The following is a 25,865-nucleotide window of genomic DNA, read 5'->3' on the forward strand; positions in this document are numbered from 1 at the left end:
ATTTTCTATTTTACCCAATTTTTATTGAAAACATCAATTTCTAGATCTTTCCCTATTGGATATCTAAAATTGTTTGATATTCTTATCTTTAATAGGTCATTGCTTTAGTGATGGACATGTTTACAGATGTGGACATTTTCAAAGAAATAGTGGAGGCATCAACTCGCGGGATATCCGTATACATTCTGCTCGATGAATCCAACTTGCATCATTTCCTAAATATGACTGAAAAACAGGGTTGTCAAGTTCAACGTCTCAGGGTAAGAGTTCTGTTGTTTTTCCTCAGTTGTTATTTTTACAGTTTGTGTACTATTTTTATCTCAGTCAAATTCAAAACATATTAAGCTATATTACTCCAAAAGTAAAATAAAAAAATGTGTGTGTGTGTATAAAATTTAAGATGGAATAATGATTGATCACAAAGGGTCTGTTTGTACTCTTTTGAATGTAACTGAAAACACACATCTGCATAACAAATTTATATGGTGCTTTTCATGATAGTGAGACCCTTGAGCTTCTGAGCTTATTTTGGCAGCCAGTCATAATTAATGCATCTGTTTTGTATGTGCAACCTTGAAACCACCAACTCCAGTGATTTTTTCATTCAGCAGATATTATTTATCACAATCATTTGGTATAGTGATTTCAGTTACATTTAACTTTTTAAAAGGCAGATGCATTTTAATTTTAGTTATTTTGACATGATGAATCTATAATCTGAAAGGATCTTGCAGTAGGACCCTAAGTGATTTATAAACCATCCTGTATAAATGTAAAATAATATCTCCATATTTTAAGTTTTCCTAGAGAACTTCTTCTTTGCATGACGTTTTAAAACTTGTTTTTCACTATTTTTTTGTTTATGTATTTAAAAATTATTTCAAGGATCCTTTCTTGTACTAAGGTTTTATGTTAACATGTATTTTACTTTTCAAAACATTTTCCTTCTAGCCTTAATTTTTATGTTTTATTTACATATAATTCTAGAATATTCGAGTGCGGGCAGTAAAAGGCCAAGAATATCTTTCAAAAACAGGAGCCAAATTTCATGGGAAATTGGAACAGAAATTTCTGTTAATTGACTGCCAGAAAGTTATGTATGGTTCTTACAGGTAAGATTATGTAAATTATGTATGGTTCTTACAGGTAAGATTACAGGTAAGATTGTGTTTGCCTCTCACATTAATAATCTTTTATAGAACTTTATTAGTATTATATTTTAATGTAATCTGTTCAGTTCTATTTTAACTGAGTTATGATTGATATGTAACATTATATTAGTTTCAGGCATAGTGGTTTAATATTTGTATATAATGCTAATGATCACCATAATACTTCTAGTTAATATTCATCACCATACATAGTTACAAAAATATCTTTTTGTTTCCTTTTGATGTGGGCTTTCAAGATTACTTTCTTAGCAACTTTTAGATATGCAATATGGTATTATAAACTGCGGTTGCCATACTGTACATTACATACATGACATCCCCAGCACTTACTTATTTGTAACTGGAAGTTTGTACTTTTGGACACTCTTCACTCATTTCATTATTTCAATGAGTTAAAGTCCATTCATGTTGTTGGCAAATGGCAAGATTCCATTCTTTTTTTATGGCTGAAGAGTATATCACATCTTCTTTATCCATTCACCTATTGAGGGATACTTAGGTTGCTTCCATATCTTGACTATTATAAATAATAGGCAATGTGGTGAACATAGAGGTACTCATTTTTTTTTGAGTTAGTGTTTGTTTTCTTCAGATAAATATCCAGAAGTGGCATCCGTAGGTCATATGGTGGTTTTAATTTTTTGAGGAACCTCGATACTATTTTCTATAGTGGCTGCACCAATCTGCACTTCCATCAACAATGCATGAGGGTTCCCTATTCATCACATCTTCCCAATGATCGCTATTACTTAACTTTTTTGATAATAGCTTAGTGTGTGTTTACCTACAGCATTATCAATCATTTATAGAAGTCATTAGTTTCAAATTTAATGTAACCTATTTAATTATTTCTTAAAAATAAAAAACAGAACCTTTGCATGGAAACTTAGAGACAGGTTTCAGTTCTGGCTGTACCTCTAAAGAACATTAAGACATTGGGCAAATCACAAAACTTCTTGAGCTTCAAGTTCTTCACCCAACAAATGAGGAGGTTGACTAATATCTGTTTCCATATAGCTCTACAATACAAAACGTGTTTTTTCTCATGAAAACAGCACATAGTATGGACTTAATGACAATTGTTCATAAAAATAGAAGCTGTTTATCATTTTTGAAGAAACTGTCAAACAGATTTTTCTTATTTCAGTACTATTAAAAATCTGATAATTATCATGTAGTCACCATAATACTACCAAAAATGCATTTAGGAGTCTGACTGCTAAAAATCTCATGGCAGACACTAGACAGGTGACTCAGACCTAGATTCTACTCCTGGAATGCTTCAGGGCTTCCACTGGTGATATATCTACTCTCTCCTAGCTTAGCTCTTTTGCACATTTCAACCCTGTCCTTACAACTTATCTGCAAAGCTATTGTTTTCATCTGTATTTTATAAATGATGAAATTGAAGTTCCAGTAGTTTAAGACACTTGTCTAAAACCTCACAGCCAAAGACCACAGACAACCCAGGTGTGGCAATACAGTCCAGATCCTGCTGGCTCCAGAATGTCAGTGCTACCCTAATATTCTCTTATCAACTTCAGGCATCAGTTCTGAATGGGATACACAGTGAGGCTACATCAACAGGCAGATGAAAGCACCAACAAGCATATACGCACTGCCAGGTCACCAGGGCAGAGTTGACACATCACTAAAGACTGTAGGAGGAAGCCAGGAGAGCTGTGGGTGTAAACAGGACAATGCAAGGGGAAACCTTAGGAACTTAAAACATCTAACAAGAAGGAGACACCATGTTAAAACGGAAGGCTCTGGGCAAGTTACTAGACTTGGTTGCACCTCAGCTCGCTCTTCTGTAAAAGGAGGATAATGGTAGAACTAACTTGTTGTTGTTGTTGTAAGAATTAGAGTCATGCTTCCAAAGCCTCTAATGTTAACTTATTTTAAGCCTTTAAAAAAAACTTAATCTGCTAACTTTCCTTATTCTAAGTGATCCTTTTTGAAAATGTACTTTGGAGTTCTAAAGGAAAACATATTAAGAGCAGAAATTACAACTAGTGCTTAAAATTAACGAGTCCTTTTAAAGACTCATTATTTGTGTATATGTTAGTTCAAATCACTTTTAGATAGCTTTTAATTGCAATTTTAATTAAAACTGGGAGTTCACTTGACTCATAGAATGGTGTTCGTTAGTTAATGTCATCATAATGAATGCTTACGACCATAGATTCATCAAAACTCTTCTCTAACAATTGTCTTTATGATTTCATGTATAGTTTAAATATATTTCTTTAAAAAATAATGGTTGGCAGCAGCTCTTGTCATTTTTGTTTTTCCTTACTAACTATCATGAACCTTTCCTATTAACAGTATTTAACTGGTGCAACAGTTATGAAACAGTCTTCACAGAAACTGGCTAAAATTGTATTTCCTTTCGGTTAAAACCATCCTTTGTCTCTCATGTTCTGTAATCATCATTGTTTTCCTCATAGGCAAAGTCAAAATGCCCTCTTGTTTGTTTCAAAATTCTTTGCTATAAAATGTCTTCATGTTTTGAACTCTCAGCATTTCTAGACAGGCTTGGTGTCTGTACTTACCACAGACACAGTTGTGTGACAGCCCACTCGTCATGACGATGGTTTTATCAACAAAACATGTTTTGCCTCATGTGTTTTTTTGGAGATAAAATACTAACACTGATGAGATAAAATACTTATATACTTTTTATCAGTGTATGTCAATTAGATTTTGAATTGGATACCCTCATTTAAAATTGTCATGTGAAAGTCTAGAAGATATTTAATATTGTCCACAAAATTGACTGACAGAATTTTATAAACTTTTTTCTTTAAGTATTGTGATACTTATAAAAGTTACTTTCAAAACATAAGTCTCACTGCAGTTATTGGCTCTACCATGCCATTCTGCTCAGACTTGAACATCATCACGTTCAGAAATCCATGCCACAACTAGTCACTGTTCTCATGCCATGGACTTAATGTTATTACCCCCAACCAGAAAACTCAAGAGTTCTGTCAGAGGGGAAGTGGGTTGGGGGACTGAGTGAAAACAGAGAAGGCATTAAGCAGTACAAATTAGTAATTGCAGAATAGCCACAGAGATGCAGTTTGCAGCATGTGGAAGAAAGTCAATAATGTCAGTATAATTGGGTATGGGTCCCAGTGGATGCTCGGAGCAGCTGAGGGGACCACTCTGTAGACTACGTGGTTTACTAGCCACTTTGCTGTACATTTGAAACTGGCACAGAATGTATTGAATGTAAACTGTGGTTGAAAAATAATATAAAATAGCTCTGGCTGGTGTTGATCAGTGGATTGAGTGCTGGCCTGTAGAATGAAAGTATTGCTGGTTCAATTCCCAGTCAGGGCACATGCCTAGGTTGCAGGCTAGGTCTCCAGTAGGGGGTATGTGAGAGTCAACCACACATTAATGTTTCTCTCCCTGTCTTTCTCCCTCCCTTCACCTCTCTCTAAAAATAAATAAATAAAATCTTTAAAAATATACTGTAAAATAATTCTTTTTATTTTTATCCAAGTAAATATATGCACATATTTTAAAAATTCAAGTACTAAAAGATATGCAATACAAAACATGTCTTATATGCCATCTCAATGAACTCCTAATTCCTGACTGCCAGATACTATTTAATTTTTTAGCTAGTTCTTCTGATATGTATTTTATTGTCTTACATAATGTGATTACACTGCTGATTCTTGACTTATCACTTTTAGATATATGATCTTTTGACTTTATATTATGGCAGTTGAGGAGTAATGTATTGTAACCACTCATATCCTCTTGCCCACCTGGCCCGCAGTCACCCAGTACAGTTTTATCACAATTTTTTGGTTAAGTGAGAAGTATGAGTTGACATTACTGAAGTTGTCTCAGAATTGATCATTAATGAGCAATGCAGTCAGTGCTTTATGATTGTTTCCTTCTTCATAACAAAGTTAATAATGACTATTTTATTTTGGTTTTAGTCATTGTCTTTGTTTTCTGTTTATTGCTATTTTTTTCCAGTTGACTACTCATTTCTTAGTACATAAAATCTTTTCCAAATGCTCAGTTACTACCAATGATCTGTGGTGTCCAATCTGGACCAGCAGGTCTTTAACCTGGGGCACAGCTGGGATCCGGGCATTTGCTATATTCTTGGGTAGTTTGACCTACAATTTTTCAAATCCCATTTTCAATCCCATCTTCAGCTCCTTTTTGTTTCCCAGTCATGGTTTTTCTCGAAAGTTTGATCAAGAACATTTTCTATCAGCATGGGATTTTTAAAGTCCAAAAATTTATAATTTTAGAGGATTTATGGTTTAACAGAAGATGAAACTCTTAAATTGAGCCATTTTACTCCAAATTTGGAAGCCATTGCCCTGCATTCAAATTGCTATTTAAGAAGTCTCAAACAGTTGTTATTCCAGTTTTCTTCATGTAACTTTTTTTTTCTTTCTGGAAGTGTCTAGGCTTTCCTTTTTACATGCTATTCTCAAATTTATTATGATGCTTCTAGGTATAGACCTTTTTTTCCTCTTGTTGTTCAGGGCAATCCAAATACTTGCACCTTTCAGTTCTGACAAGTTTTCTTATTTATTCTTTGATCATTTCTTCTCAATTATTTCTGTTGTCTCTCCCTGGAATTTTTATTAACTGAATTTCTGCTTCCATTGTATTATTTTTCCTACATTTTTCCATCCAGGGTTGGAGATGTTTCACTAACTGGGGGATTTTCTCAATTACATCTTTCAATGTTTCCATTATATCTTTTTTTAAAATTTTGCTATCAAATATTTTGAATATCTGCTACTTGAAATATTTTATAGCATCCTGTTCATGTTTCATAGATTTATTAGTTTTTCTCTTTATTTCTTTGAAGATATTAAGCATGTGTGTATTTATACATATTCTTATATGTGTATTTTCTGTTTCCTTCTCTAGGTACATTTTTTGTGTTTGCTTGGTTTGCTTTCAATTTTGCATCAAAGCTTTTAAGCTTTATAAGCAATCTTCTAAACTTTATTGTAATGTCTGTCAATCCTTTGCAATGCCTTTATATTTAAGAATGAATGAGTATAGAACTTACTAGAAACTGTGTGTGAAATGCTTATCAACAGCTGAGTTCACAGAACAGTGATTGGCTGGGATCCTGGAAATTGTGCAGGAAGATCCTTTAATGTTGGTATAAGTTGTCCTTGCATCTCTAGGAGTGGTCACTGTTTTCAGAGGATAATCTCTAAATTAAATATTTCCAATCAAATCTCTTTCTATTACCTGAAACTCTATTACAATATTATTTTCTGGTTTACCAAAGCCTAGAACCTTTTCCAGTTGCCACACATTCACCAGTACCATTGTCTTCTCAGATTCCTAAGTTCCATACCTGGAGATAATCTTATTTCGTAACCTATGCATATTCTTTATGACGTACAAATATTCTTATTCTTCTTGTTACTGGCTCGATAATTTTACTCATTATTCCAATTTCTGCTCAGATTTTGTGTCTTATCACATTATTCCAACTACTTTGTTCATCATAGTAAATGAAATCCTTCATCTTTCAAGTTTATACTACAAGTAGTTGTGAAGAAAAAGTCATTCTCCAGACATCTCCTTTTATTATAATTTATTCAAACTTGGGATCAGATTTTATACAAACTGCTTTGCTTTCAAGGTTCATCCATCTCTTATATTATTTTTTAATGCAGTTAAATATAAGTTGATTTCAGTTTTCTGTAATACATGGTCATTATTGCTTCCTTTTTCTATGTTTCTTCTTCCACACAAATGGTCCTCCCATACTTTTCTTTCATGTCTGAACTTCAAAGTTACCTAGTTTCTATCAAAATATTGCTAAAATCTCACTTTCCTGAAGGATTTTTCATATTTGATAGCTGACTTTTCATTTCTTAAGGTTTCTAACGTACTTTATATTCACTTCAGTTTGATTGAAAATTTCTTCAATAATTCACTTTTGTACCATATGTTTTAAGTCAGGCTGGTGACCAACACATCTGTAAATACAAAATACCTAGTAAATATCCTGTTCATACCATTGATTCAATAAGTATTCTAGATAAAATTAAGCATATCAAAATAAGTTGCAGACTGCTGTTGATAATATTTTATATATTTTAAATTATTACTCTGCACATTTTAAAAAATATCTTCATTTGCCTTTATTATAGTCTCCTTTGTGTAAATAATAAACTCCTTCATTGTGGAGAATGTGTTTATCTCCCTTTTTATTGTATTAAAACCTATTGTATCATGTACATTATTTGATACATAACATATTAGTGATTTTCTTCTTTATCAGCTCAGTGACTCTGTATGTTTATTCAGATTTTCAAACATCAGATTTAAAATCTTATATGAAATGTCAAAATAACTGTTAGCTCTAAACTCTGGAACAGACAGGAATTTCCATAAAGTGCTATCCTAGCACCCTAAATTATACTTACTCAGCAAGTCACAGAGAGAAAACATATGTATTAGTACAGAGCTGTTTTGCACTGTGACATGTTGGAACTACAAGGAATTGTAACAGTTATGTTATTCATGCCCTCATATTATACATGAGGAAACAGAGGCCCTAGCTCACGAGACAGGAGAGCTTAGCAGTAGCCAGTTCTCTCAGCTTTTCCTGTGATGCTAGCTTTCTTGAACCCTCCCAGGAGGCATTTTTTCACTCTACAAATTCTTACTAGGTAAAGGTACAAAGTGCAACATGGCTTTTCTTTGGACTTCTTATAAGTAATGTAAGGAATTATAGTGGATTCAAACCCAAGACTTGAGTTGATTTGTTATTTAAAGTATGAATATGGGAGTGGGGCAACATATCCATATTATAAGCATGTAATGATCGGAGCTATTTTCAATGATGACAATCCAGAAAAAAAACTCTTTTGTCAGCAATAAATGACACATATTTTTAGTGGACCTATATATATTGTCACTAATCTTTTAACTCAGCAAACATAAAATTTTCCAATTTTGATTTTTTTCAGCTATATGTGGTCATTTGAAAAAGCTCACCTCAGCATGGTTCAGATAATCACAGGACAGCTCGTTGAGTCTTTTGATGAAGAATTCAGAACTCTCTATGCCAGATCATGTATCCCCAGCTCATTCGCTCAGGAAGAGTCAGCCCGGGGGAAGCGTGGCAAAGCTCTGTGGGAGAACGGCACTTACCAGCGTTCAGTCTCTTCATTAGCTTCTGTTTCCAGCCAACGAAACTTTCTTGGTAGACAAGACAATACTCATAAACTAGATCCTGGTTACTTCAAAAACAGAGGGATATACACCCGGAATGAACATGACAAGTATGGCATAAGAAATCATGGATACAAACCTCCTTTTGTTCCAAACTTGAATGGGCCAAATACAATCCGTCAGTATCAGCCCAGTCAGAATGAAAATTGGAAGAGGCACAGTTATGCTGGGGAACAGCCAGAAACAGCACCATACCTGTTGCTGAACAGGGCTGTAAATCGAAACATCAATCCTCCTGGTAATTGGAAAAAGTCTTCAGATAGTTTGGCATCCTCATCACGGGGAGGCTATGCTAGCCACCATAACACACCTCCCCAGAGTTTTGGGAATTGGCTTGCCCAGAGGAAGACAACACATTTTGCAGAAAGGAATTCAAATGTGCGGAGGTCTTTTAATGGGACAGATAATCATGTTCGCTTCCTGCAACAACGAATGCCAACCCTGGAAAATACGACAAAGTCATTCTTGCGAAACTGGAGAATTGAATCCTACTTAAATGATCATTCAGAAGCTGCACCTGATTCTAATGGATCAGCTCTAGGTGACCGGCTTGAGAGCTATGATAGTTCTGAGAATTTGAAAGCCAATGCCCTTTATACACATTCTCGGCTTCGCCCCTCTCTTGTGTTTAAACCAACTTTACCTGAGCAGCAGGAAGTTAATAGTTCTGCAACTGGCTCCTCAAATTCAACTATCATTGGTTCCCAGGGAAGTGACATACCTAAAGAGGTCCCAGATACCCCTACAAGTGTAGAGCATTCAACAGACAAACCTTTGCCAGAATCAATCCCCGAGCTACCATCACGGTCAGAGATGCCAAAAATGCACCCCTCGAGGGTTCCTGAAAACCACTCAGAAGTCTTAAACCAAACTACGAGTGGCCATACCGAGTCAAACAACTACTTATATACAAATCTGTGTGTAAATAAGCAGACAGAAAATCTAAAGAATCAACAAAATGATAATATGCTTAAAAGACGAAGTTTCCCATTCTTTGACTACTCAAAAGCCAATTTAGATCATGGAAATAGTAAGCATTATGTATATAGCACACTTACCAGGAATCGAGTCAGACAGCCAGAAAAACCCAAAGAGGACTTGCTGAAAAGTTCTAAAAGCATGCACAATGTGACTAATAGCATAGAAGAGCAGGAGGAGGTGGTCCAGAGAGAGCCTTCAGGTGGCACAACTACCAAGTCGGTTTCCATTGCTGCTTTGCTTGACGTGAATAAAGAGGAATCTAACAAAGAACTCACTTCAAAGAAAGAAGTTAAGAGTTCCCCAAGCTTTTTGAAAAAGGGGTCTCAGAAGTTGAGGTCCTTACTTAGCCTTACCCCAGAAAAGAAAGAAACTCTATCCAAAAGTAAAACATCTCCCTTTTATAGGATGTGTAGTAGTTCTGACACTTTAGCTTCTGAGGCTGAAGACAATCAAAACCCAAGGAAGTCAGAACCAAAAGTTGATTCATCTCCTAGAAGAAAGCATACTTCCTCAACAAACTCCCAAAGCAGCATCCACAAGAGTAAGGAAGATGTAACAGTCAGCTCATCTCAGGGGATAAGTTCTGCATCCAATGAAAATAATGAAATAATACCTTCTCCAGGTCCCACTGAAAACAAGTTCTTAGACAGGGCAGGGGATGCATCTGCCCCAAGATTTAATACAGAACAAATCCAATACCGAGATTCAAAGGAGATTCGTACTGTTGCTGCTCCTGGAAGAAAACCAGCTTCTTCAAGGCCAAAGCCCAATGAGCTTGTGAGGACTCATTCAACTGACCGGCGCATTTATAGTCGTTTTGAGCCATTTTGTAAGATTGAAAATTCTATTCAGCCAACCAGCAACCTGCCAAATGCCAATATACACCGCCCAGAAATAAAATCCTCAACTATGGGTAATAGTTATGGCAGGTCCAGCCCACTGCTGAATTACAACACTAATGTTTACCACGCATATCAGCCAAATGAGAACAAGTTTCGAGGATTTATGCAGAAGTTTGGAAACTTCATACACAAAAATAAATGAGATACTATAATTGCAAATAGATATTAAAATACAAAATGAATGTGGCTATAAATATTTGTCTAAAGAACATTGTGGACAGTTTTTGTAACATGCCAATAGATTTCTGTAGGGGCAAAATTTGGGGTATGATGTATATTTTTACCAACTTACTATGTAAAGTTATTCTGTGTGATAAAGTTGATTGTGCTTAATTATACTAATGGAATGGCTCTATAAACATCATTTTTAAATGGTAAAGGTAAAAAATGTAATTACATTGTTTTCTTCAGATTGAACACGTTAAATCTCAAAAAAAACTTAATGGCAAAATGGTATATGGATTTTAACCATTTATTCCAAAGTTTTTCCTTTCATTTAAAGTCTTTTCTTTTATAAAAGTATCCTAATACTATCAGTGGCCCTTTATAACACATCTTTATAGGGCTCTCATAACTTCAGGTTATGAGAAAATAAGAAAAAGCCTTCTGGTTTTAAATGGTCTTTAAATTTTATAGGATAACTTGTTATGTTTTATTAATGTTTTATTACTTTTCCTGTGGAGCATACATAACAGGCTGGTTGGCACAGTAAAATTTAAACTATGTAGCTCAACATACATTTTTTTATTGTGTCTGAGGGTGCTGGCGAAGTATGGACCTCAGGTGGTACAAGGACATCACAGGAATTTGCTCTCCTTCTTTCCTGAGAACCATCCAGGATGTGCTTCTTTCCACTTTCCCAGGGAGGCTGTATATCACTCACCAGTCGGCTGCCAGCCTTGGTCGTTTCTTCCTTCAAACTTACAGCAAGCCCACAGGAATTGGAAAACCTGAATTATTCCTACCCTTTTCCTAATATAAAGTATTTTAGAGAACATACATTTCTACATAAATTTTTATCTTAATATTGGTATGACAATGCTTAGGTGTTTTGATTGCAAAAGTCTTTGCTCTTTTCCACATGCTGTGCCAAATACAGTGTGACTGGGGTGCAGTCATGGGTGTGAGAAGTGGTGCTCTCATCTATTCTGCCATGAGCAGGGGCCCTAGCTGAAGAGTTCAAGACTTTTTAGATTTTGATTTAATGAGGGTACTCAGATCATGAGCTACCCTGTGCCTTTCTGAGAGTAATGAAAGTTCCATATCCATTACAGAAACTTTAACTTGGCTTTACTTCATCCACAAAGAACAGAATTCAAGAAACAGGGCACCATTTGAAAAATGGAAAGTGTTTCTACAACACTTTAAATTTCACACCTACTAAGTTGCTGTATGGGGTAGTATTTTAAAAATGCAAGATTTATTCAGATATTATCTATGTTACTAAATAATTAAAATAGTGGCATTAAAATATCTATGTCATTTGAATAATTTTCCATAAAACCATGATAAGAAATATGATGGGGGAAAACAAGACAGTTGGGAAAAGAAAACATATATTGAATACTTACCCTAGACCAAGTCTTGAGCCTGAACCTAAAGCAACCTCAGCAACATTTTGTGGGTACCACTGCCCTCCTTATTTATAGTTAATGATCAAGGTGATAATTGAGACACTGAAATTCAGACACATAATGCTCCAAGTCACATAAATAATAAGTAAAGGTACTAAGGTGTCTATAACATCCTGGCACATAACATTACTTCCCAAATGTGTTCAACTTCTGCCTTGCCCAAACTATTAGGAATTAAATGAGAAAAATGTTTATATTTCCTGACCCAAACAGCATTCAACCAAAAAGGGTTTAGCTGAATTCTACCAGACAACAAAGACACATGGGGCTTAAAATAACCATAGTAGGTGGGATTAAGGAATTAAATTGAGGTTGGTTTCTAAATGTAACCTAGCAAGCCAGTTTTGATTGCTAGGCAGTCATTTTGATCCTCTTCTAGTTGACCCGTGACAATGAGAGGAAAGGAAGAGGAACCACTAGTGAGCTCTGACCTGCTTCTGTACTAGAGAAAAAAAGCCCATTAGGGTAGGAAGCTAGACAGTGAATGGAACTTAAATATATAATCTAGATGAATATTCACAGTAAGTCTGTGAAGTAAGTATCCCTTTTTTAAAAAATAAGGAAACTAAACCACAAAGAAATTAGTTAAGTTTCCAAGAGTTACACAACTCTGAATTGGCAGAACTGGGGTTTAAACACAAAAGCCTGTATTTTTAATGCTATACCACACCATACCTTACTGGCCTCTTATTCCTCTAGGCTTGAGGAAACTCCTTTGAAAGTCATCACTCTCTTTTGCTCTCCCTTTACAAATTGCAAAAATATAACAGGAACTAGAGAGCAACAGCACTTAATAAACAGATTGAGAATATACTATTCAGTTTTACCTCATTCACTAAAGTAGGTTTTAAACCTCTCATTAAAACCTAGGGAATTCCCAAGTACTGCAACATAGCATTTTATTGCTTTGGTAAATTGAGTGTAATAGAGTGAAAATTCTGCACTGTAATAAATAAATAAATTTATTTATTATAGTTTGTAATAAATTAATAGCCTAAAAATAAAACTTGTAGAGGGGAAGAGTCATTTTTCATAGTAAAGGTAACCAGGGATATTTATAAAAACAAAAAACTTTGAAATGTGTATTTCCTTGTAATAAGAAATGGAATTCAGTTGCATTAAAAAAAAGCTACTTCTGATTGTTAGTGGGTTGATTTTAGAGTCATCTAGAAATTGTAATATCTTCACAGACAGTGCCAGGTTATTTTAAAGCATTAGAAGTGAGTGAGAGATTTTTAATGTTGCTCTTAGGAAAACTGATTTCTGTCATTCTGGACCATAGTCCTTGTCATGCATTTAAGAAAGGCAGAACCCACAGTTAACCAAACCAGATAAACTTTAATGTAACACCCATTCTTTGTTACTTTTAGTTGGGGCATCTTTCAGAGATAAAGGGATAATGGGCTAATTGTCATTAGGAAGCTCTGAAAACACAAATCCTAAAAATTTAGAGCACTATAACTTTAAAGCTGAAATTACAAAGAGACTAGAGTGTAAATCATGTTTAATAAGAAATAGGAACTTGTTACCTTTTTGTACAGCAACTACCATCCGTTCTGGAAACAGCTTTAATAGTTCGTTGAGTTCCTCCTCTCCCTAGTGAAACTGGGAAGTATTGGATGCTTTGTTTTATGCACTTGTGATGGGCAGCTTAGGCTTTTGCACAGCACATTTATTCTTTGCCATTTTCTTTATTTTCCTTCTATTTTTTCTTCAGAAATATATAGATATCAGAATCTGTTCATAGAGTAAGTTTTCAAAGTTTTACCGTGACTCAGCAACTCCTCAAGGTTAAGGCTGAATGAGTGCACAGTGCTTCAAATAATTACTCACAGTTTGAGTTATAAACAGACACTCCAAACTTCATGGATGTATTTATTTCAAGCAATATAATTTCTTTTTCCCCCAAATTAATATTGGTGGAAAGATAGTGTCATGTAAGTGTACTTTCACATTAAAGTTTGATAAGGTAGTTTTTACTCTCTACATAGTACATTAATTTGTAAGCAGAAACTCAAGAAAACAGGTGTGATTTCAGGGTTCTTCACACATAGCTTCAGAACAGTTTAAGTGCCTGTATCCTGAACACATTAATGTCCCTCTGTTATACGATAGGGTTTAGCCACAATTCTGACGTGGTGTGTTATGGTACGAGTATGGGGAACATGTTGGTAGTCTCACTTGGGCAAGCAAATATGCTATTCAATGAAGATGACATCTGGTGTGATATGGATAAGCAGGAAGAAGGTTGAACTCTGACTGCATCCAACTAGAACTTTTCTCAAGATTATCTGGTTAGTTAACTATTCACAAATATCTGTATTCACAGATATTTGACTTTTATGGATATCTGTTGATTCTTAATGTGCCTATGGCTAAGGGATATAAAGGAGGATCATTATTTCATGTTAACTGTGTGTGCTGCTGTTTTTTAAAGTTTATCATAATATTCAATTTGGTTCTAGAATATCCAAAGTAAAAAGGATGAAATTATAAACCAAATAGTCAAGTTTTAATATATAAACTGTTAGCAAAGAAATATTCTTCCAAATTAACTTTTGTTTTTAAATCTAATAAATGAATATTAAATAATTTTGTACAAACGTCAAAGTATTGTAAGTTGTTTATTTTTTATCTTCATACCATGGATCTTCACATAAGCTTATATTTTCAATTAGTTATTATACTATGAATTTGGATTTTATACATTTTTAAATATGTTTCCATAATTTTAAATGGTTTTATTATGCTTCTTTTTACAGAGAGGGGTAGGAAGGATAAAAAAGAGGGAAAGAAACATTGATGAAGGAGGAAATATCAATCGATTGCCTTTCACATATGCCCCAACCTGGGGCCAAATGTCCAACCCAGGCATGAGACCTGACCAGGAATTGAATTGGAGATATTTTGTTTTGCAGAATGATGCCCATCCAACAGAGGCACACCACTTAGGGCATATTTCTCCATAAATTTTGAAACCATGTCTTAAACACTTTTAGCTTTATTTTGATCAGCAATTATATTTTATATAATTTATCCATATTTGATATTGTGACAATATTCTTTCCTTAACAATACTATATACACTCATTCTCTTTATTTCTATTTCAACTTCAATATAGTAGTTATTTTAAATAATGTGACTTTGAAAAATAGGTAATTTATTTCATTCAAAAATTAGTAACTGATTTGTATGACTTTGTAGCATTTAGTTTGAGTAAAATATTCTAAAGGAACATTTATGTTAGATCAGTTAGTGATATTAAATAAGCTAAAGTCTGAAAGTAATTAAAAACTTAAAATGTATTTTCCTTAGAAAAAAATAATTTCTCTTATATCACAGATTAAGATACAGTTGAAATACTGTGTTTTAGAAATTTAATACCATCTTTGTAAAGGCAAATGTGATTTTTAAGTAGGTAAGTATAATTTTAAGTAAAAACAATTTTTAATTTATTTACCGTAAATGCTGATGTTTAAGAAAAACCTTGTTCAATGGAATAGAAAGGGAAATAGATAAGGTTTTACTTTTTGCAGCCACCATAAAGGAAACTTGTGAATAGGCTCAGTTGATTTAAGTAGTCAAAGACTATCCGGAGGTAATTGGACTAGATAAACACAAGTGCATTGAAAGGAGTAAATGTGTACCCTGCCTGGAGAAAAGAATCAGGTGCAGTGGCATTACCTGTGCTGAAAGCAGTAGGAAACAGAAGCAAGGAATATATATAGAAGAAAACTCTTAACAAAGAAAAGTATAACATCAATCTGGATATTTTTCTCATAATGATCTGTTCCAACAGATTATTTATGTATTTAACACTCATACTAGGAATCTTTGTTGCATTTATGTAGGTTATGGTAGACTTTTGAGTAAGTAAAAAGAAATTTAAAAAATGTCTTGAGTAATCAGAGGCTGTACAAGTTTCATGTGTTTTAAGACTAGCCCAAACTAACAGCAAAAATATGTATGCTGAGACCTAAGATGTCAGAGAAGTGGAAGCTACACTAACCTCCTCCCAGGACAAATCTGAAATTAAAACTAAATTGTAGAGAAATCATCCTGAATAACCAACTGGACACTAGCTGCAGAGAAGCCTTATAACCAAGGACAGACAGAAATAACCACTTCACCACAATGCGACAAGTACGGAGTGTGGAGGAGGCACAAGAGGGCTGGCTGAGCTCCCAGGAACGGCATCTGAAGTTTCAAAGGAATATTTCAAGGGCCATGGGGTTCCTTCTGAGACTGTGGGGTGTAGCCCAAGCTGAGATCTCCAGCTTATAGCACCAGAGACAGGAAAGGAATCCAGATAATATCCAGCTGTGAAAAACAGCAGAATTTCTGTCTGCCTGGGAGAGATGGTAAGAGATACAGAGAGCCTATTAAAGGTCCAACACACAAAAAAAATTTCATTTGCAGCTACTTACCCTGGGCTCCAGCAAAGGGAAGAAAGAGTGGACCAGAGATGCATGAGTGGTCTGGGGTGGTGGCTCTGGGGAAAAAACTGAAGCCACCAAAATACCTGTGCTGAGTCATTCCCCATACTGCACAAGTCATTTTTCTTAGGCAGAGCACTCCCCTCCAAGTGGCATCGGCTTGGGGGAAAGCAATATCCACATCTGCAGGAATTACTCTGCCACACCCTGTGGAACTTAAGCCAGCCTGCTGAGTACAGCTTGAGGCTATATCATTAATTAGGTTTAACAACTAAGGCTGATTTCTAGGAGCTCTGAGACTTTAGCTGACCTTCCTGCAGGCCTGGTGCTGATAAAAGCCAGGCCTGGTGCTCAGCCTGGTTCATTCGGCACACAAACAAGCCCAGCACAGAGGACCACGTGCTATGGATGACTGATAGCCCTAAACAGGTTGTACAGGGACCAGTCACAAGCAGTGTCTGACAAAGGTCTGCTCTGGAATCTTTGCAAATCTACCTAATACATAGAAATAAATACAAAGAAGCAGCCAAAAATGAGAAGACAAAAAACAGACCCCAAAAGAAAGAACAAGAGAATTCTCCAGAAGAAGAATTACATAAAATAGAGGCAAGCAATCTATCAGAGAGTTTAGAGTAATAATCATAAGGATACTACTCAGCACCATGAAAAAAATAAATATAAACTATAAAAAAGAACCACTCAGAAATAAAGAGTGAAATATCTGAAATAAATAATACACAGAAAGGAATAAACAGTACATTAGATGAAGCAGAGGATTATATCAGCGATTTGGAAGACAAGGTAGGAAATATATGCAAGCATAGCAGCAGAAAGAAATAAAAGAATTTTTTAAAAAATGAGAGCTGAAGAAGCATTATACACAACATGAAGCGTAACAACATGAAGCATAACAACATTCACATCATGGAAATACCAGAAGGAGAAGAGAGTGAGCAAGGGACTGAGAACCTATTTGAAAAAATAATGACAGAAAACTTCCCTAATCTGGTGAAGGTAAATCCAAGAAGCGCAAGGAGTCCCAAACTAGTTGGACTCAAAGATGCCTGCACTGAGACATATCATCATTGAAATGGCAAGGTTTAAAGACAAGAAGAGATCCTAAAAGCCACAAGAGAAAAGGTGGTAATTAAATACAAAGGAACACCAATTAGACTGTCATCTGATTTCTCAACAGAAACATTTCAGTCTAGAAGGGAATGGTGTGAAATATTCAGGGTGATGAAAAGCAAGGACCTACAACCAAGGCTATTTTACTCAGCAATGTTATTATTAAAGTAGAAAGAGAGATAAGGAACTTCCCAGACAACACAAAGCTAAAGGAGTTTGTAAACACCAAACCAAAACTGCAACAAATGTTAAAGCACTTGCTTTAAGAAGGAGAAGAAAAAGAGAAAGAAAAAAAAACAGGAAAATAGTCTAACAATAAAATGGCATAATATGTACCTATCAATAATCACCCTAAATGTAAATGGTTTGAATGCTCTGAACAAAATACACAGGGTAGCTGAATGGATAAGGAAACAAGACCCATATATATGCTGCCTCTAAGAGACCCACCTCAATAAAGAGATACACACAGACTAAAAGTAAAGGGGTGAAAAAATTATTTCATGCAAATGGAAAAGAAAAAAAGCTGGGTCGCAGCACTTGTATCCAACAAAATATACTTCAAAACCAAGGCTAGAGTAAGAGACAAAGAAGGATACCATAATAATAAAGGGAAAAACCCAACAAGATGATAATGCTAGTAAACATTTACACACAAAACTTAGGAGCACCTAATTATGCAAAGCAAATCTTGATAGGTATAAAGGGAAAGACTGACAAAAGTACAGTCATAGTCTGGGATTTTAACACCCCATTGACTGCAATGGGTCAGTCTTCCAGATGAAAATCAACAAGGAGACAGTGGCCTTAAATGACACTCTAGATTAAATGGAGCTGACTGATATTTTCAGAGCAATTCACCCCAAGAATATACGTACTTTTTAAGTGCACATGGAACATTTTCCAGGATAGACCACAGGTTAGGACACTAAACAAGTCTCAATAAATTTAAGGACTTTGAAATCATATCAAGCATGATCCATGAAACTAGAAATCAATCACAAAAAGACCACTGAAAAACACACAAAGACATGGAAGCTAGATAACATGATATTAATCAATGAATGGGTCAACAATGAGAAGAGGAAAGAAAATGAAAGATATCTTGAAATAAATGAAAATGAGGACACAACAATCCAAAATCTGTGGGACACAGGGAAAGCAATCCTAAGAGGGTAATTCACAGCATTACAGGCCTATCTCAAAAAAAGCAAGAAAATGCTCAAATAAACAATCTAACTTTATACTTACAGGAACTTGAAAAACAACAACAAACAAGGCCCAAAATGACTAGAAGGAAGGAAATAATAAAGATCAGTACAGAAATAAATGAAATAAAGTCTAAGAAAATGATACAGAAGATCAATGAATCTTCATTGAAAAGATAACCAAGCTGCTTCTTTGAAAAGATAACCAAGCTTGACAAACCTTTAACCAGAATCATCTAGGAAAAAAGACACAGGACCCAAATAAATAAAATCAGAAATGAAAGAGAAGAAACTGACACCAAAAGTTACAAAGGACTATAAGAAAATATTATGAACAATTCTATGCCAACCAAGTGGACAACCTAGATGAAATGAATACATTCCTTGAAATATACATATTCCATAAATAAATCAGGAAGAATACAGAAGAATCTGTATAGACAGATTATACCTAGTAAAATTGCACAGTAATCAAAAAATCTCCCAACAAAAAAAAGTTCTGGGCTGGATGGGTTCACAGGTGAATTTTACCAAACATTTTGAGAAGAACATATAACTCTCCTTCTCAAACTATTTCACAAAAATTGAGAGGAGGGAAGGCTTCCATATTCATTTTACAAGGCCAGCATTATCCTAATTCCAAAAACACATTAAAGACACCACAAAAAAGAAAATTTTAGCCCAATATCCCTGATGAACATAGACTCTAAAATTCTCAACAAAATATCACCAAACCGAATACAGCAATATATCAAAAAGATCATATACCAGGATAAAGTAGAATTTATTCTGGGAATGTAAGGTTGGTACAGCATTTGCAAATCAATAAATGGAATTTACCACATAAACAAAATGAACGATAAAAACAACATGATCATATTGATAGATGCAGAAAAGAGCATTTGATATAATCTAATGCCCATTTATGATTAAAAACTCTCAGCAAAGTGGGAATAGAGGAAGCATACCTAAACATCATAAAGGGGATGTATGACAAAACCACTGCAAGTATCATAATCAATGTGCAAAAACTACAAATGGTCCCCTTACTTCGGGAACAAGACAGGAATGTCTGCTATCACCTCTCTTATTCTTCATAGTACTGAAAGTCCTAGCCACAGCAATCAGAAAAGAAGAAGAAATGAAGACATCCAAATCAGAAAGGAAGAAGTGAAACCATCTTTATTTGCAGATGACGTGATACTCTACATAGAGGACCCCAAAGTTTCCACCAATAAACTTCTAGAACTGATAAATGAATTCAGCAAAGTATCAGGATACAAAATTAATATGCAGACATTAGTTGCATTTTATATGCCAATAACGAACTAACAGAAAAGTTAAGAAAACAATCCCATTCACAGTTGCTATAGAAACAATAAAATATCTCAGATAAACCAAACCAAGGATGTAAAAGAACTGTACATGGAAAATTATAAGAAACTGAAGAAAGAAACTGAAGAAGGTACAAATAAGTGGAAGCACATACTGCGTTAATGGATAGGAAGAATTAACATAATAAAAATGTCCATTTTGACCCAAAGCAAATTATAGATTCAATACAATTCCTATCAAGATTCCTATGTTGTATTTTCCACATCTAGAACAAATATTTCAAAAATTTATATGGAACCACAAATGCCCCATAGTAACAGAGATCCTGAGAAAGAACAAAGTTGGAGGAATCACACTATCTAATATCAAACTATACCACAAGGCAATAGTAATCAAAACAGCATGGTACTGGCATAAAAACAGACACATAGATCAATGGAATAGAATAGAGAGGTCAGAAATAAACCCATAACTTTACAGTCCATTAATTTTTGACAGAGGAAGCAAGCACATACAATGGGCTCAGGATACTTTATTCAGTAAATGGTTTTGGGAAAACTGGACAGATATGTGTAGAAAAATGAAACTATACTACCTTCTTACACCACACACAAGAATAAATTCAAAGTGGAACAAAGAGTGAAATGTTAGACCCGAAACCATAAAAATTGTAAAAGAAAACACATGCGGCAAAATCTCTGGCATTTCTCATAGCAATATTTTATCGGGTATATACCCCAAGGCAAGGGAAACAAAAGAAAAGATAAACAAATGGGACTACATCAAAGTAAAAAGGTTTGCACGGCAAAGGAAATTATCAACAAAATAAAAAGACAACCCACAGAATGGGAGGTCATATTCACTAATACAACCAATAAAGGGTTAATATCCAAAGTTTATACAGTACTTAACAAAACTTAATACCAAAAACAAACAAACAACCCAATTTAAAAAAATGGGCCAAGGACCTGAATAGACACTTCTCCAAAGGGAACATACAGTTGGCCAATAGACATGAAAAATGCTCAACATAACTAATCATCAGAGAAATGCAAATAAAAACCATAATGAGATATCATCTCACACCTGTCAAAATGGCCACCATCAACAAATCAGCAAACAACAAGTGCTAGTGAGGATGTGGAGAAAGGGGATCAATCCCTTTTGCACTGTTGGTGGGAATGCAGATTGGTGCAACCACTGTGGAAAGCATTATGGAAATACCTCAAAAAATTAAAAACTGATCTGCCTGTTGACCCAGCAATCCCACTTCTGAAAATACATCAAGGGAACTCCAAACACTAATTTGAAATAATAACATAAGCACCCCTATGTTCATTGCAGTGTTATTTACAATTGTCAAGATATGGGAACAGCTCAAGTGCCCAACAACAGATGAGTGGATAAAACAACTATGGGACATTGACACAATGGAATTCTACTCAGTTGTAAAAAAAAATACTATTTGAAAAGCATTGATGGAGCTGGAGAACATTATGCTGACTAAGTGAAATAAGCCAGTCAGAGAAAGAAATATACTATATGATTTCACTCACATGTGGAATCTAATGAACAAACTGAACTAACAAACAAGCAAAACAGAGACTGACTCATAGATGGAGAGCTGATGACAGCTAGTGGGGGTGTGGGTAGTCTAAGGGGTGGAGGCATTGAGCAAAATGGAAAAAAGACTCATAGGTATGGACAACAGTGTGGTGACTGTGGGGGTGGATGGGAGGAGGGTATTAAGGGACTAAATGCTAATGGAAAAAAATTAACTTTCAGAAAAAAACATGTGTATGTTAGTTGTCCAAACTGTGTTTTGGTGTACTCCTAGTGCCCAGCAAAATAATGTGTGCATAGAGATGCCCAGTAAACATTCTGTGTGTGAATCCAGTCATTTTCTTGACTGGAATTAGAAAATATATATTCTTTCAATATCAATGCATTAAAATATGCACTTTATAACTATTTGAGTAGCTATTTTTACAAAAGGTATGATGAATGGGTTAATGAAGCAGGGGTTTCTAGTTTAAATTTCAGCAACACTTACCCTGCAATTTAGACATCATTATAGGTCCAGCAGAGCTGATCTTCTGAGAATATTTTCTTGTTTTGAAGAAAAGAAAACCCCTTACGAAGAATTCATCCTAAAGGAAATGGAGTAGAGCTGTTCAAATTGAGTTCGAAGACAATTGGCACATAGGGAAGGAACTGGTGATTTGTGTTAGTCATTTAGAATGTCAACCAACGTAGGCCAAATATATGAGGTTGTAAGGGGAAAATGACTGCTCTGAAATACCCCTGGATGATGTTTAGAAAGAACAAGGCAGACATCCAGGGCTGTGTCATGGCCACCCTCACCTTGCTGTTCAGTATACAGCTTCCAGTTTTCTATAGCAAACTCTGTGCTAATATTGAAGGGTTGTAGCAATAACTGCAGCATCTTTTCTGGGCAACAATTAGCACATAGACCACTTTTGGTGTGGAAGGCACCTGGCAATATTACCACAATGGGCCAGGGCAGTAAAGAAGAGATGCCATGAAGTAGACAAGAGGGTAAATATATCTAGGGTCTCATAGAACATAAATAGCAGAAATTAGGGGGTGCTGAAATCTCACCACAATAGATTTAGATGGGAATTTACTATTCCGGTATTCTTACTGAGTTAGAATGGCCTAGGAAATACAAGTCATATTTGTAACATCCACAGCAAAACAAAATATTTGTAACAAAATTTAGAAAATAAATTTGACAGGATGATCTCCACCATTTCACTTTCCTTAGGAAGAGGTAAATGAGGGTGGGAAGGGGGACCAACAAGCCCCCAAATAAAACAAAAATAAGAAATTTCAATCAGGGATTTATTTTTGAAAACAAATTTCAGAGCATATCCTGATACTAGCACATAATGTCTCTAAATTTCTTTTTGGTAACTATAAAAATATTGTTAACCATCTGTATGTGTCTCAATCATCATGCAGATTCAATTAGACTTAACAGACTACATTTTAGAAAGAACGTTCTTTTTTATTTTTGTACTTTATGAACTACCAAAATTTTAGTTTAGTTAACTGTTAAGGCTAAATAAGTTATAAATTAATTAAATTACAATAAGCATTCTAGTTAATGAGGGTCTACCATAAAGCTCAGAATTAGATGTATTTCTGTAAATGAGGAGTCTAAAATACTTTGACCCTCCCCAAGCAGAATATAATATTTCCCTTTTACAATTCTATTATATATTTTACTAAATCAGGCATAAAAATGTATTGAGCTTAGCAAAAAAGTTTTTAAATGTGTTTTATGTGATTCAAAATTTAAAAATACCTGTTATATCAAGTGCATTCACAATACTTGGCATAGGAATGAAACTGTAAGTGCTAAATTCACTTGATTTCCAGAGGAAAAACATGAGAGATATATTTTGCATTCTAATACTGATAAGGTGGAAGTCCTTGTTTTAAAATAAAATTAAATAAATGGAGGTGAGAGAGCCTAGTGCAAGTAAAAAGCTCAACATTACTTCTCTCTTCTGACAAGCCACTTTTTGAAACTGAACTTCTTTGTGCTTGTTTTCCTTCATATTTAATGAAAATTACATTTTGTACTCGTAGGAGTTAGTAAATATTAAAGACATCTACCTTGTCATTTGAGCCCCCTTGAAAGAAGAGCAAAAGGAAAATATTAGCACAGTAGCTTCACCATTTTTTAAGCATTGCACTGAATTTTTTTTAACCTAGCTAAAGGTACTAATAATTTTTAAATTCTGAGTTCTCTCCAGTGAACTCAAAGTCTGACAAAGAGGTTGCTTTCCAGATGCTGGGAATTTTAACTGTAAGTACATGAGGGTAAATATATATTTTTAAATGTCAGCTAGCTTAAAATGTGTTTGTGTGAGTCCCAAGAAGTATAAAACCAGACGTCAGAGACTGGACAGAATGGGGGTGCTGGGGTGCTGGGGGGCTGGAGAGTGTGCAGACACAGGTTACAGCACAACCTCCTGATGACATGTGGGGAGTGACAGCTGTTCGTCAGCCAGAAATGAGAGAATCTCATGGGCTCCTCCTGGAATACTAAAAACAATGGTTTAAAGAGACTGTAGGATTTCTTAATGTTTAATGAACTTGGGAAGTGAGTTTCAAGTTGCCTACCCTCATGTTTGGGATTCTGAGAGACCATCTATCCCACAAGCATCACATCTCAGCTTGGTTAATGACAAAAGGTGTATTTAATGTTTGGTGACCAGGCCTGAATTTTTTACACACTAAATTATAGATTTCAGATGATACAAACTTTTCTAAATCAGGCTCTGTATTGACTCATCTAAATTTATGCAAGGTTTTTCTCTTATATTAATATATAATCAGCAAAAACTATTTATAGGTCCATTTTTTTTCAAACACTTAGCAAATTTTCTTTTTTGTACCTGGATATTATTTGTCCTATATCTCCCTATAAGACCAATAAACAGGTAGGATGAGTTGGGATTTTAATTCAGTATACATACTATTAAATTACCTTGCTACATCAAACACTGTCTCCCACATTATCAAAATATGTAAACACATAAGTATGAGTACAGAATAGAGACTTTAACAGAATGTATAAGTCTTTATAGTCATCTTTATCAAGACTTTTGGTTCTTTTTTTTTTTCCTAATTCTCCTCCTACATAGCCAGAATTAATAATTATTACAATAATATATATAAAGCTTTTTAGATTCAAATACAAAATATCCTTTAATCTCTGTAACAATTCTGAGCCACATGAGTTTATTCCCATTTAACAGATAAAGAAAATAAAGTTTGTAGGGGTGATGTGATATAATCAAGATCACATGAAGACATTGACCTAATGCTTTTTTTATGTTGTTTTTTAAAGATTGTATTTATTTGTTTTTAGAGAGAGAGGAAAAAAGAGGGAGAGAAACATTAATGTGCCAGGGAAACATGGATCAGCTGCCTCTCATACACCCGCAACCAGGGAACCAGGGGCCTGGCCTACAACCCAGGCTTGTGTCCCAACATGGAATCAAACAAGACATCTTCCAGTTTGCAGGATGACACCCAACCCATTGAGCCACACCTATCAGGGCAAGCCTTTTGGTCCTTAAATGTAGAACTACACACGAATGTCTATTAAGTCACCTAAAAACTGTTGTCACTTTTTAGATGTCTAGATGACCTGTTAATATCAAGAACTTAGTGGTACTCAGTTGTTCATTACTTAATACATTTATTTGATCATTTTAAATAGATTTGAGACTTAAAGTGTCACTGTGTGGGAGGTGATGATAAGAAGCAGTTCATTGGGACCGGAGAGTATTAAACGTGGTCACTAAGCTGAATGCTATAATACAAAAAGGATTTTGTCTGTCTGCATGGCACCATCTCAGGAGACCCTGGTGTGTGCCATGAAAATAAGATTGAAAATGACCTTGGTAAATTTTTTAAAAAGGTATTTTAAAACACAGAAAGGCATTCGGTTTTTAAAAAGTCAGAAAGACAGGCCGCACAAGTATAAACTAAGGAGTGTCTTTGGTTGCCTGGAGAGTCTGTGAAACTGGACATTTTTTGCAGTCACAAAGCTAAAGAATAGTCAATGTGATTGCTACCAGAAAGGCCAGTGCGTGAGAGTGTGGATGTTCACACTCAGAGTGGAACATAGGGAAGGGTGTATTTCAGGAGGACTCTTTTTATACTAGGGTCAAGTAGGGACTTAACTACTAGAATTCTATAAAATAATCATTGATTTATATTCTATTTAAATTAAATTTAAGTAACTAATGAGTTACAAGATATACTTTAATA

General features: G+C 34.9%; 1 protein-coding gene across 1 annotated transcript in view; it reads left to right on the forward strand.

Moving 5' to 3' along the window:
- Positions 1–14,542, forward strand: part of FAM83B (family with sequence similarity 83 member B) — an 83,888-nt gene extending 69,346 nt beyond the window's left edge. Inside the window, exons 3-5 of the mRNA XM_045843867.1 lie at positions 96–260; positions 988–1,112; positions 8,162–14,542. Of these exons, the coding sequence (XP_045699823.1) occupies positions 96–260; positions 988–1,112; positions 8,162–10,451 (2,580 nt within the window). The 3' untranslated portion in view covers positions 10,452–14,542. The remainder of the gene's footprint in view (positions 1–95; positions 261–987; positions 1,113–8,161) is intronic.
- The last annotated feature ends 11,323 nt before the right edge of the window (positions 14,543–25,865 follow it).

Source organism: Phyllostomus hastatus, unplaced genomic scaffold (assembly GCF_019186645.2).
Source record: "Phyllostomus hastatus isolate PE091 unplaced genomic scaffold, TTU_PhHast_1.1 phas_contig_40, whole genome shotgun sequence".
Lineage (NCBI taxonomy): Eukaryota > Metazoa > Chordata > Mammalia > Chiroptera > Phyllostomidae > Phyllostomus > Phyllostomus hastatus.